This window comes from Leptonychotes weddellii, chromosome 2 (genome assembly GCF_054177405.1).
Source record: "Leptonychotes weddellii isolate Sample4059 chromosome 2, ASM5417740v2, whole genome shotgun sequence".
Lineage (NCBI taxonomy): Eukaryota > Metazoa > Chordata > Mammalia > Carnivora > Phocidae > Leptonychotes > Leptonychotes weddellii.
In genome coordinates, this window is record NC_138370.1 from 96,116,892 (window position 1) to 96,130,079 (window position 13,188).

General features: G+C 40.0%; 1 protein-coding gene across 1 annotated transcript in view; it reads right to left on the minus strand.

Annotated features, from left to right (window-relative positions):
• The window catches only part of ENPEP (glutamyl aminopeptidase), an 88,555-nt gene extending 85,680 nt beyond the window's left edge, over positions 1-2,875 (minus strand). The window contains exon 1 of the mRNA XM_081811992.1: positions 1,596-2,875. Within this exon, the coding sequence (XP_081668118.1) occupies positions 1,596-2,308 (713 nt within the window). The 5' untranslated portion in view covers positions 2,309-2,875. The remainder of the gene's footprint in view (positions 1-1,595) is intronic.
• Positions 2,876-13,188: the final 10,313 nt, after the last annotated feature.

Genomic DNA, 13,188 nt, shown 5'->3' on the forward strand with positions numbered 1-13,188 from the left:
GTTACCACTGGATGTGAAGTTTCTCTTTCTAGTTTCTTCTGATTTTCCTTCTTTATAATTTTCCAGGCTTTCATTATTTTTAATTTTTATAAACAGAAAAAATATATGTCAACAATAAAGAAGCTTGTTTTATTGCCAGTGATATTAAGATACAGTATATGAGCATGTTCCCTTCAAATATTTTTTTCAAACTATCATTTCTATTCAATTTATTAGTGTATCCCACAGTAATATAGGGATACTTAAACATTTCATTTTAGTCCCTGGGTCTCTCTGACAAACAATAGGAAGAATTTTGACCAAAAGCTTTACTTTGCTCTGTAAGATGCTTAAAACAACATAGGGAAGGGATATTCAGTGGGCTGGCCCCAGACTTATATTTCTGAACTGTGACACTAAGGTTTCCTAATGATTTGCCTGTCAAGAATCCACAAAAGCAAAAGTCAAAGCAGTTTCAAGTTCACTGATAACCTCAGTATAGCCTTCCTTCCTGATGCAAAGCCCACACCCACAGAGTGAAGTTTTTTTTTTAATTCATTGAGAGAGTTTATGCCCTTAACATAGTTCTAGTAAGAGCATCTGATTGATTGTCAAGGCAAGTAACCATCTTTGCTAAACTCAGAAATGCAAAAATACATATATTAATTTCTTTTTTTTTTTAAAGATTTTATTTATTTATTTGACAGAGAGGGAGACAGCGAGAGAGGGAACACAAGCAGTGGGAGTGGGAGAGGGAGAAGCAGGCTTCCCGCTGAACAGGGAGCCCCATGCGGGGCTCGATCCCAGGACCCTGGGATCCTGACCTGAGCCGAAGGCAGACGCTTAACGACTAAGCCACCCAGGCGCCCCCATATATTAATTTCTTGATATATCTTTATATTCTTAATCATTTAATATATCATTTATGTTGCAAAAAACCATTGCATATTGAGTGATGGACAGTAAGCCCAAAGAGTTATCCATATGCCGCCACTAATGTGTGAATTCAATGAGTGTTTATTAAAAGCTTAAGTGTGAAACATAGTTCTGGCCATACAAGATAAAGACAGACAGACTCCTGCCTTCCTTCCTAGATAAAGACGCAAAGACAATTCTGTGGATTTTACATACCCTTTCAACATCTCTTCTCCAATAAAACACTCAAAATTATAATTAACATTTATTGACTTCCACTTAAATTTAGTGTAATATATATTTAAAAGTTCACTTTTAAATCATTGTCATATAGCCCAAAACCATGGCCATGAAATTTACCAAACACATGTATTTTTTTAAAAATCTGGAGGTAGTTTCTGTAAGCAGTTTCTGCACTCGGACAGGATGTAGTACATTATGATTTTTCCTGATGAAATTAGAGACTTACACTGATTCTTTGGACTCCCGGAAGCTCACTCTGTACTTTCAAGTTTTCTGATAGGCTTGGAAAATACCACAGGGCAAGAGTTTTTGTTTCCCAGGTGAACAGGCAGAATTGAAACCAAGTTTAGATAGCAGACCAACAAAACAATTAAAAGGGGGAAAGTGAAAAGGAAAAGGAAAGAAGTGGAAAGCAAATATGTGAGCTGAGGGTAAATAAAGCAAAAATGAATATTTACTTGATTTGTCCATTCTCCTCGTACGTCGTTCTGTAAAATCCCACGAGCGAGCCGTTCAGCCAGCCAGCGAACTTCATGGTCAGGAGGTAGGCACCCTCGCCACTGCTGGGTGCAAGCTCTTCTTCCGCCTCCATCACCACATACTCCTGCTTTTTGTACTCGAAGCACCGCCGGACTTGCACCTGCTCCCCGGAGGACCTCTTCAGCTCGGGGAGCTGGGTGATCCTGGTCTCCCGCAGGTGCAGCCACAGGTACCGGGTGGGCGCGCTCACGTTGATGGAGATGGTCACACTGCCTGTGTACGTGTCCTCCTCCAGCAAGGGCTTCACCTCCAAGTCATAGTGCACTGGGTTGATGAAGTCCGGCAGCCTGAAGTTTTTCCAGTCTCCACTTTCGTCTTCGCTGGCAGGGCAGACCCCCTGGTCCTCCGGAGGGCTCTCAGTGGAAGGGACTTGGGAAGGGACTTGGGAAGGGACTTGGGAAGGGACTTGGGAAGGAACTTGGGAAGGGACTTGGGAAGGGACTTGGGAAGGGACTTGGGAAGGGACCGGAGCTGGGCCCTGCCCGGCGTCCCCGGTGGGGCTGCTGGACCTGGTCAAGCCCACGGAAAGTCCTACTATCAATCCTACCCCCACCACCACTGCACAGATGATGGCCACATGTTTCGTTTTAATGCAGTACCTCTTAGCGTCCTCTCCCTCCGCAAAGTTCATTTTTGTTTCCAAAGGCAAATATTGCACATAAAAGGATGGTAAATTCAACTAATTCACCAACTCACGTCAGCCGACTTCCTTTTCAAATTGGGAAGAATTCCCTGGCTTGGTAGCCTGTTGTCCTTTTGCCCACACCCCTCTCTGGCTCTCTGCGTGTCTCCTCTCCGCTCGCGTTCGCCACCAGCCGCTCAGGGCTGGACGCGGCAAGGAGGGGGTGGGAGAAGGGCTCCAGAGGCGAGGCTGAGCTGGAGGAAGAGGACTGACGAGAACACTGCCACTGCTCCCCTTATAAACTACTCCCCTTACACCACTCCGCCCCTCCTGCTCCGCAGTGAGTTAAATATAAAATGGGGCTTAGCTTATCAGAGAGCGGGAGGATGAGACTTTGCCAAAGTCTTGTCAGCAGCTTTCAGGGAGAGAGCGTTCGTTCCGGGAGAGAAGTGTGCTTGCCATAGGAAAACTCAACCTTTGCCACTGGGGCTACGGCTTCTTCCTGTTGTGCTCGCAATCTCTCTCTCTTCACCACAGGGCTTCTTGGATTTCAGCTGTTTCATCCGGTAGCTCGCCAAAGAAGCCAAGTGTTTTCTTTTCGGTTCCCCCCCTCCCCTTTTACATAAACACTCAGACTCTGCCTTTACCAAAGTCAAACCCTGGACTGGGATGTGCAAAGGGATACATAAATTCAAGGACCACTTAGGTACTCAGTAAATAATTGTTGAATTGCTGGACTAGCAAAGCACAGCCAAGTGACTCTGAATCCGTTTGGTAAATGCTGGATGGGAGAAGGAGAGAACGTGATATGAGCCAAAGAGGTCCTGGAGCTGAAGAGCATAAAAAGACCAAAAAAAAGAGGCTGAAACGGAAAGGATTGAAAGGACAGAACGACAAGGAAGATAAACTCGTTAGGTTAGATAACTAACCTGGGGTAGCTAAACTCATCTCTGCAGCTGGCCTCCCAGTGAGACTGGCTTCCTTAGACTTGGATGTGTAGATCATGTTTGCAGCAGATTCCAGATGTGAAAGCTGGCCTGTTGGGAGATCCATTATCTGTGTAAATCGGTTGCCTCTGAATGACAAGGGCAAGATGGAAATCACAGCAGCGACCTGAATGTTTATGAGGAGCTAAGGTGTAGACCCCCAAGCCATCTCTAACAGTAACGATTCAATCATAATTATCAGAAATCTGAGAGCTTTCTATGTGCCAGGCACTATGCTAAGTACATTATAGAAGTTATTACTTGAGTCTTCCCAACAACTCTACAAGGTTGGTACTATTTGGATGCCCATCTTAGAGATGGGAAGACTGACATTTACAGAGGTTAAGGCACTTGAACAAGGTCACACAATCAGCAAATAGCAGAATTGGAGTTTGTACCCAAGTTGTCTGAGTCCAAAGTCCATATATCTAACAACACCACCTCCCTTCTCTGCAGAGGAGAAATATTGAAGGGTTAAGTTGTTATGAAAAACTTCATCAATATTTCCTAAAGTACAAAGTATTAGTAGATATACTTGCAGAGCAGGCAATGCTGGGTTAGCTAAAATTAAGAATGTTCTTTTACTATCATCCATTCTTTCAGAGCCTCCAGATGGTAATATATATTGTGAATCTCCAGAAGAAGATAGACTCTTGAATAATTTCTACATTGAGTTGATGAGAGAACATTTTTGATGAGATAACTTTCATGGGACTTGTGTTCCATGGAACACTCAGAAATGCTACTTTAAAGTGTTCCAAATTACCAACTAAACAAACGGGGTGGGGGGTAAAGATTTTAAAAGCAAAAGAGTCCATTTTGCTCTGTACATTTCCATTGTTCTCTCAGAAAATAGTAGTAAGAAAAATAGAATTGAAGGGAGGTGGGATATACTTTTCTCGATGATAAGGTCATCTTGTATTTGTTAATTTCACATTCTGAAGCAATCTTAGACTTTTTAAATCATAACATATTTAATTTTGGCAAACCAAATTCCTGAGTTTGAGCCCTCAAGAAAGCCCCTTTTTTATTGCAAAGATCTCCTGACATTTCACTAAATGAAAGGGAAAATGTGGATCATATTGATCTCAACATACTAAAATGAAAAATATTTGGAAGAATGTACATAAAATTGTGTTAAACTGGAAGCATTTCTAAAAAAATCTCAGCTGAGACAAACACACCTGAAAGTCTTAAATTCAAGCACATCTAGAAAGACAGCAATGTTACCACCAGTCCCTATGCTTGTGGCTAGACTGAACAAAGTAGCTAAGAGACCTTTGGGGTAGAGTGCACTCAAGGGGGATTAAGAATGGTCAACTGCCGTAAAATATCTCCCCTCTTCTGCCAAAAATTCCACCATAAGGGATTCATTATTTAAATGTAATATCTTTGATAGAAATAAAATACCTTAAATCCATGTATGTAGTGTATGTGTATACACACATGAACACATCTGTGTAAATTTTGAGTCTAAGTCCCAGTTCTAACCACAGCATCTTAGTCCCACCCCATAAGGACTGCCTACACCCAGTGAAGGGCACTACATCTTATCAGGATCAGTATGTTAGGGGTCGCCTGATGTTGTAGCAGTAAATCAGCCAGCCAGATAAGTGGGTGTAGCAGAGCCAGTGTATGCACTAAACACATCTAGGATCAACATATTAGGGTTCACTAAATACAAAGCCCCTAGCTTTCATAATGTGATGACACTACATTCCATGGCAGTGTACTTGCTGTCCTTCCTCTCATTGACACTGAAATATTGAGTCCGTGGCAGGAGGCTCTTGATCTTGAAAGCCAAATCTAATCCACAGCAAAGGTCAAGGCAGTCTCTGATGGAGGACAGAGAGAGAGAGAGAATCTATTCCTAGAAGGAGACCAATGAACCATCATAGGCACTCACCTAGATTAAACAGTTTATATTGGCTAATCCTGTGTTGAAAAATCTACATTAGATATAAGTAACTTGAAAAGACTACCTCTGGTCAGTTTCCACTTAGTCGGTTCAAGCCCGTGGAGTGAATGCAAAGCCGTTCATCATAGATCCTAGACCACATTCCGCCAGCCCACAACTTTTGATAATGTGTGTTATCATTTTGTACCTGAGGAACAAAGTCCAATATCTGTTCCACATAGGGCATAAATGTTCATTGATTGCTTATTGAATAAACAAATGAATGGATAAATAGAAAGGAGGGAAAAGAGCACCAAGAATCCAGAATGGGAATAATATAGCAGAAATGTTGAGATAAAACAAACTCAGTTCAAATTTCAAGAGTCACTGGAAAGAAGTTTCCTGGAGATGAGGACCTCGAAACCATATCTGATCTTGAGGAGGTAAGGGACTTCTTGGCTAATTCCTTCCCACAGCAGGTAGATTGATGCAAGAGACCCACTGTAATACTGAATACACAATGTGGACCTCCCTTTTTCACTTGGAGCTTAAAGTTTAAAGCTTTTCTGTTAGGTCCCAGGAATGACATTTACCCCAGACGCTACTGGGCCTTCTGTGGACGTGGGGTGCTGCCAGCTCACCTGCGAACTAGGAACATCTCCAAAAATGTTGTCAGTAATTAATATAATAGTGTGACTATTTGACTGACTCTTTACTCCTATTAGTTGATCAGAGCTGAACTCCATGGTTCAGCAAAATAACGAACAATAATGGCAAGCTATAGTCATAATAGAAGAAGCAGAATCTGCAAACCAGGCTGTTTAATATAGGGAACAAGGAAGATGGGAACCCGTTTGTCTTCACCTTGCCATAGGGTCGCCATTATCAAGCATGTCAATTTGATAAACCCAATGGTCAATCCAGTTATTTCTGAACTTTAAAGGTTTAGTTAGAATTGGAAAAGTGAGTGCCATTGCATCTGACTTGGTAGACCAGGAAGTCTAAATCCATACTGGCAATGTTCAGTGTGATATTGGTCAATTATGTCTTATTTCCTATTCTTCATCTTTTATTTGAACTCAGCAAATGTTTTAAAGGGTCCAACTGGTTTTAAGATTAAGTGAACTCAACTAACTTTTTCCAGGAGCTGAAAATATCTGCAGATATCAGGACAGAAAATGTTTAGCATGCCACATCTAACTTTTGTTGGTTGGTAATAATGAATTTGTCCAATGACTGGCACAATGTGGACAACTACACAGCAAGGAAGATGAGGAAGAGTACAGTGAGAAAGAGGGTCAAGAGGAAAAGAGGAAGGATTTTCAAAGATGATGAGAAGAAACCTCCAAAACATATCTAAACATAATTCAACAAAAAATAAAAATCAATGAAACGATCGGTTTATGTCTTCTCTATTCTTTATTGTTTGTAGACTGACTTGAGAGTCCTTCTGCAGGGTTTTCTGGGGTACACAGATTGTGTTCATGATGTCCCCCACCCATATTACCCACGTGCACCAGGGTTTCATAAGTCACAAGCAACAATCATGTTTCTTTTTTTTTTAAGATTTATTTATTTATTTATTTGAGAGATGGGGGGAGGGGCAGAGGGAAAGGGAGAGAATTCTCAAGCAGACTCCCCGCTGAGCATGGAGCCCGAATGGGGACTCAATCCCAGGACCCTGAGATCATGACCTGAGCTGAAATCAAGAGTCAGGCGCTCAACTGACTGAGCCACCCAGGCACCCCAACAATCATATTTCTGTTATCTATTTGGATCACCCCAGAAAAAATCAGTAGTTCACTTTACCTACCTCTCAAAAAATGTCTGGGCCACTCTTCAGTCATTCATTTTTTCAATCGTTCAACAGATATATATTGACTCAATAAATACTTAATTCTTAACAAAAATTTACTGGACAAGGAATTCTAGGATAAACTTTAAAATGTGGATATTAAAAAAAATGTTAGTAAATACTCTTAAAGGCATGTATGCAAACCCTTTGTTCTTAGAATGTAGAGGTTTTGAAAATATTCAGAAAAGCAAAGAAAATAAAACAAAAGGATTTATTATTTCTATAATTTTAAACTGCTTTCCTATTGGGTTCCCTAATGTCACTAATACACTGGGAAACTGTGGCAGGATAGAGAAACAACAGGAGAAAAATAATAGTGGTAATATAGCCCAGATGTCTGTTGCTCTCAGAATTTCAAAATTATCTTTATAAATTTTCTCAATGCATTAAACAATAGCTCTAGATTCTGAGTTTTAAAACTTCCTAATGTGCTGAATTCACTCAACATTTTCTTTTAGTCTTTGTAATGTTAAAATTCTTGGCAATATTTTCTCTCTCTCTCTCTCTATCTTGTCTCTCCTATCTGCAGAAGTCTTCAAAAATAACAGTGGTGTAGGGAAAATAACTCACCTGATATTCTTTTAAAGGTCTGAATGAATTATACTAGTAATGATGATTTCAGAGTGTGTCTCCCACAAAAGTTCTAATAGATCCATTCTTCATCTTCAGGAATATTATTTCTTTCAGAGGAAATAACTGTAATTTTCTAATTTTTATTTATTAACACTGGCTGTTTGGTTTGAAAGTTTTTTTATTGCCACATTAATTTTAACAAATAAAGTTGTCTTTAACTGTTGTTTTCTTTGGGAGTAAAGGCTTTAACTTCATTAAAAGGATCAAAGTCATCCATTTGAGTAGCAGGAATGTTGTTTCTACAGTTGGTGTTCTCTTTTCTTGGCTTCTCACATTTTTAGTGTGCTTTTGTCTTAAGCCTTGCTTTCATTCACAACCATTGGCCAGAACTAGTCTCATGTCACATGACTCCTCTTAAAAGCAAGGAGGCTGGGACAGGCAGGCAGCAACAGCTCTACCCTTCAGGAGAGGGGGACCTGTCTTTGGTGGTCAGCTAGCCATGCCTGTCCCACCCTGGCCTCCCCCTCATTGTAGGATTTATCTTGCTGGGACACTGCAGTGACTCAAAAGAAGAAAGAGCCCATACATAGAAGAAAAATGCTGTGTCAATTGCTGTTAACATTTTTATAAAGACCTAAGATCATATCCAAGGCAAAGTGCCTTCTAGCTTCACACACTTGTAAAGATTATTCAGCTACATTCTGATAGTTTATGCTCATTTCTTATCACTGCTGCTCTGAGTATTTAACTTGATTTTCTTCTGAACAGACCTGTCCTGTGAGGGGGATACATTTTTATTTCATTTTCCAGAGGTCGTTTTATTTGCACTTCAGAATACTCTAGAAACAAATGTAAAGAAAAGTAATTGCATTCAGGTGGAAGCAAAGAAGAAAATGGAATGACAGAGAACCAGCCTTCATGGTACATACTTGCTGCCAGATGTCTTTTATTTGCTGTCTTTTTAATGCATCTGGCAATTCCATGAGTTAGTTATTATGAGCCCCAGCTGCTACTTACCACACCATGCTGCCTCCAAATCTAACAAAAGGAATTTAATACTATTTATGGGTTCATCCAGACTCCTCCATGAATAATTTTGTATTTTGCTTACATTATAGACTGTGTAGATCCTGCAACTAGCCTAGGCAACAAATCACAATATTGTTCCTAAGAAAAATGTACTACAAGGTCCGACATGGAAGACATGCCTATTTATCATCAAGCCTATCAGGTCGCCTTCTCATCATGCACAGAGCTGAGGTGGATCTTGCATAACTTTGTGCCCTCCAGTGCCCCGAGGGTGCTCCTCTCACCTGGGGTGCTGAGAAATTGGATTTGTAACCTAGGTAATACAAGTACTGCCTAGCTTATTAGTTAAATGATGACAAATATTAGAATAGTGAAAGAATAAAAAATAAGCGTGAGAAGTGTCCTGCACTAATGCTGTTTGATACAAACTAATTGTTATTCCATTTTTCAAATAAGTCATAGATTTGAGGATCTGAGTGAGTTATCATTGCAGATGATTTTATGAAAGGCTATTTCGTTTTCTTAATGATGGATGGTTTGCATGTCTCAGCTACAGCATTATAGACGTGAAATAAGTATATCCAGTCAGGCATATTGCTTTCCTGACGTAACTCTAGCTATGAGTTCAATTCCCATCCGATCTGTGATTTCAGTCATAACACCTAACATTCTATCCTGCATCTCTCTGAAGGTCAGCAGTGTTCATTTGCCCCAAATGCTTATAAAATTATTTGCAAAATGAGTGTGTGTCATTCAGCAGAGAAACCCTTATTCGTTTTGTTGCCTTCCTTTAGCAACCGAACTCAAAATTGCCAACTCTAAAGCAATAGTGTCATACAGGGGCGCCTGGGTGGCTCAGTCGGTTTAGCGTCTGCCTTTGGCTCAGGTCACGATCTCAGGGTCCTGGGATCGAGGCCCCTGTGGAGCTCCCTGCTCCTCGGGGAGCTTACTTCTCCCTCTCGCTTTGCCCCTCCCCCCTGCTCATGCTCTCGCTTTCAAATAAATAAATAAAATCTTTAAAAAGAAAAAAAAACAAACGACCAGTGTCTGCACAGGGCAATAAGACATATGGAGACTTAACTAACAATCTTACCAATTCGACTCGTGTAGACACTCAAATCTGGTAATAAGGACAAAATGACATTTGAGGTCCAAGGTAATTGTGGCCTTTTGGCAGTGACTGGCTAGTTGTTCAAGAAGCACATTTCCCTTTCCTTCTGGGTTCACAGTGGGACAACACTTTTCAGTCTTCTTTACTGTGGAAAAGTACCTCTATTTTAGCTAATAGAATGAGGAGAGAAGTGATATATTCTCTTCAGACCTGGTGCATAAATACCACCTGTGTGATCCCACACTCTCTTCCTTGGCCTGCCAGCTAAATGCTGACATCCATGGAAATCCAGAAAGTCATATACAGAAAATGGAAGAGTCACAAGATGCAAGGAGTCTCAGCCTCCCAACGACCACATACCCCTCCCCATCTCCACACGACCAATGGATCCTTACCTGAATAAGAAATTGAATTCTATTCATTAAGCTATCAAAAGTTGAAGGACTTATCCTCCAACATGATTTTAGCTAGTTTTCAATATCCAACATCTTAGTTTTATTTAATTATTGAATTTTTACTTCAGGCTGGTAGTTGTCAACCATGGACAATTTTGCCCTCCCTTCAGGGTGCATCTGGAAATATCTGGCAACATCTTTGAATGTCAAGACTCAGGGAGGGAAGGTGAGGGGATTGCTATTAGCCTCTACTGGGTAGAGGCTCTGGATGATGCTAAACAGCCTACAAAGCATAGAACAGCCTCCTCGTGCCTCACCTAGTCCAACTGTCATTGGTGCTGAGGCTGAGCACCTGCTTTGTGCTATGTCTATACGGCAAAGAGAAATATAATGAAATATTTGATTAACTTCATTATATGCCTTATAGAGGCATTATGTAATCTTCTAATGCTGTCTTTAATTAATTTATGTTCTTGTTTTGGTGCTGTGATACACTGATGGCTTTGGTGACTAAATGTCACTTGTGCAAAGCTTATAATCTCTACATTTGCCATTCCACCACCACAGCCTTCTCAGCCAGACCTCCCTCTACACAGCACTATTTTCACCACCAGTGTTTCTTGCTATGTCTCCAGCAGTCTCACAATACCTGGCATAGAGCAGGTGTTTATTAAATGTGTGGTGAATGAGGACTGAACTAATATAAACAAAAAAGCACAGAGAAAAAAAGAATGAACCATTCCTTGCCCTCAACCTCTTCCCTCAGCTTCAATGACACTCCATTGCTTTGGTTCTTCCCTCCCCATTCTGTCTTCTTAATGTCTTCTCCTCTTTTCCTCTAAATGTAGTTCTTCCACAAGTCAGACATTTTCCCTTCTTTCTCTCCCCCCACCCTTGGATAATGCAACCATTACATCTTTCAGAAAAGGCCTGTTTCATCACTAATCCAAATTTTCTCCTGAGATTTAAGGTCACAGTGATGCCAGTCTGTGTCCACTAGCATATCCCACCACCACCTGCAATTCAAGTTTGTCTAAAGCTGAGTATCATCACTCCCCACGAAAACATTGTATCTCCTCGTTCCTTTCCATGTTTGATTTTTAAATGAGAATTGCAATTCTTTATTGGCATCAGCCAACACTCGTCCCTCCCCCTCACAAATTGCTGGATGGATCGTAAGTGCTTGACCATCTCAGGTTCTCTTTCCTATCTCCCTGCACTTTGTAGAGGTTGTCTTGTGTGGCTTTAATTTGCCATTTTCTTGTTCAGATTTTTAAAATCCAGAGCAGCACTGACAAATAGAAGTATAATGTGAGCCATATATGTAACTTTCAATTCTCTGGTAGCCACATTAAAAAATGAAAAAGAAACAGGTGAAACGAATTTTAGTAATATATTTTATTTAACACAACATGCCCAAAACATTATCATTCCATGCACTCAAAATTTTAAAAATGTACTCAATAGAAAAATTAATAACATATTTTACATTTTGTCCATACTACCAAAATCTGGTGTATTTTATGCTTACTGGCCACATTGCAGGTGCTCTACACCCAGCTAGTGGTTACTCTAGTGGACAGCATAACTCTAGAGCTTCAAGATTTTATCTCTTGCTTGTTTGTGTTCATAGTATTTGGTGCAATGTTTGGCGCGCAAATGTGTTTGACTAAAGAAACGAACTCTACTTTCATGGAATTGGCTTTTCTTTGTTCCAAAGTGCTGCAGAATGTGTGTTGCACACTGTCTTATACTTATTTATTTGCTGTTTTGAGTTGTTTTTACTTGCTTGACATATTTATGCCTTTTTCCCCATATAATATATTGAGGTTAGGTCATTCACTATGTTTTCTAATCTCTTTGTATTCCCCAAACTATATCTCATGGTGCCAAATTCATAGAAGATATACACATAGAATGAGTGGATAAAATGATGATCACATAAAATTTAAGTTGAAGGAAAAACTAATTTCCTTTTTAAATTATAAATTTAGGGACATGTGGGTGGTTCAGTCAGTTAAGCGTCTGACTCTTGATTTTGGCTCAGGTCATGATCTCAGGGTTGTGAGATACAGCCCAGCATCAGGCCCCATGCTTAGCATGGAGCCTGCTTAAGATTCTCTCTCTCTCTCCCTCTCCCTCTCCCCCTGCCCCCCCTAAAAAATTATAGATTTAAAAATTGGACTGTCTATACAACAGCATTTTACCAGTTTTTCTCTCTAAAATACTAACCAATTTTTATTGTAATATTGTATTTAAGTGTTTTGCTAACGAATATAGACATTGTAAAAAAAATGCAAAAAATGTGATCTCTGTGTACATACATTAAATGATAAAGACAGACAACAGAATGATATGTATAATAAGAATTTCCTGTTGTAAAAATACACACATAGGAAAAAGCCTGGAACGCATAAATCAAGGTGTTAAAAAAAAACAATCATTTTCTTTGGTTTTCCCATGTAAAATTATCAGAAAATTCTTCTGCAGTTTTTTGTGTTGTTGTTCTTACTTTGTTCTGTGCGTTTCCCTGAAAATATGTTATTCAGTATTTAGTGAAAAATAAACACACACATATTAGTGTACTGGCTCTAGTCCTTTAGGAGAAGCCTAGATGTTTATTAGCACCTCCTGCTTCCCTGGACTGTAATAACTGGCCCCTCCAAATCTTGATCCGTTAAGTTAAGCAAACTCAGAAAAGACGTTATACTGTCTCTAGAAAATACAAATCCATTTCCTGTTATCCTTCCACATTTACAGTTTATTACGATAAGATTAACTATTTATCTGAGTTCCTTCTTTTTGCATCTTGCCATAAATCATATTTTTGATTTCTGATCTTTACTTTGTGCTGAGATTTCCTTCCGTGGGCTATCCATTCCCTCCCAGTCTTCTCTCCCACATTCCCCGACCCTGCCCATCCTGCACCATCTTTTGGGCATTACTTATTGTCACTCCTTCCCTTGGAGATTGTTTTTACAACATGGGTCACAGGACAGTCAAATAAGAAATATACCCTATTCAGCTTTTATTGAAGACATGT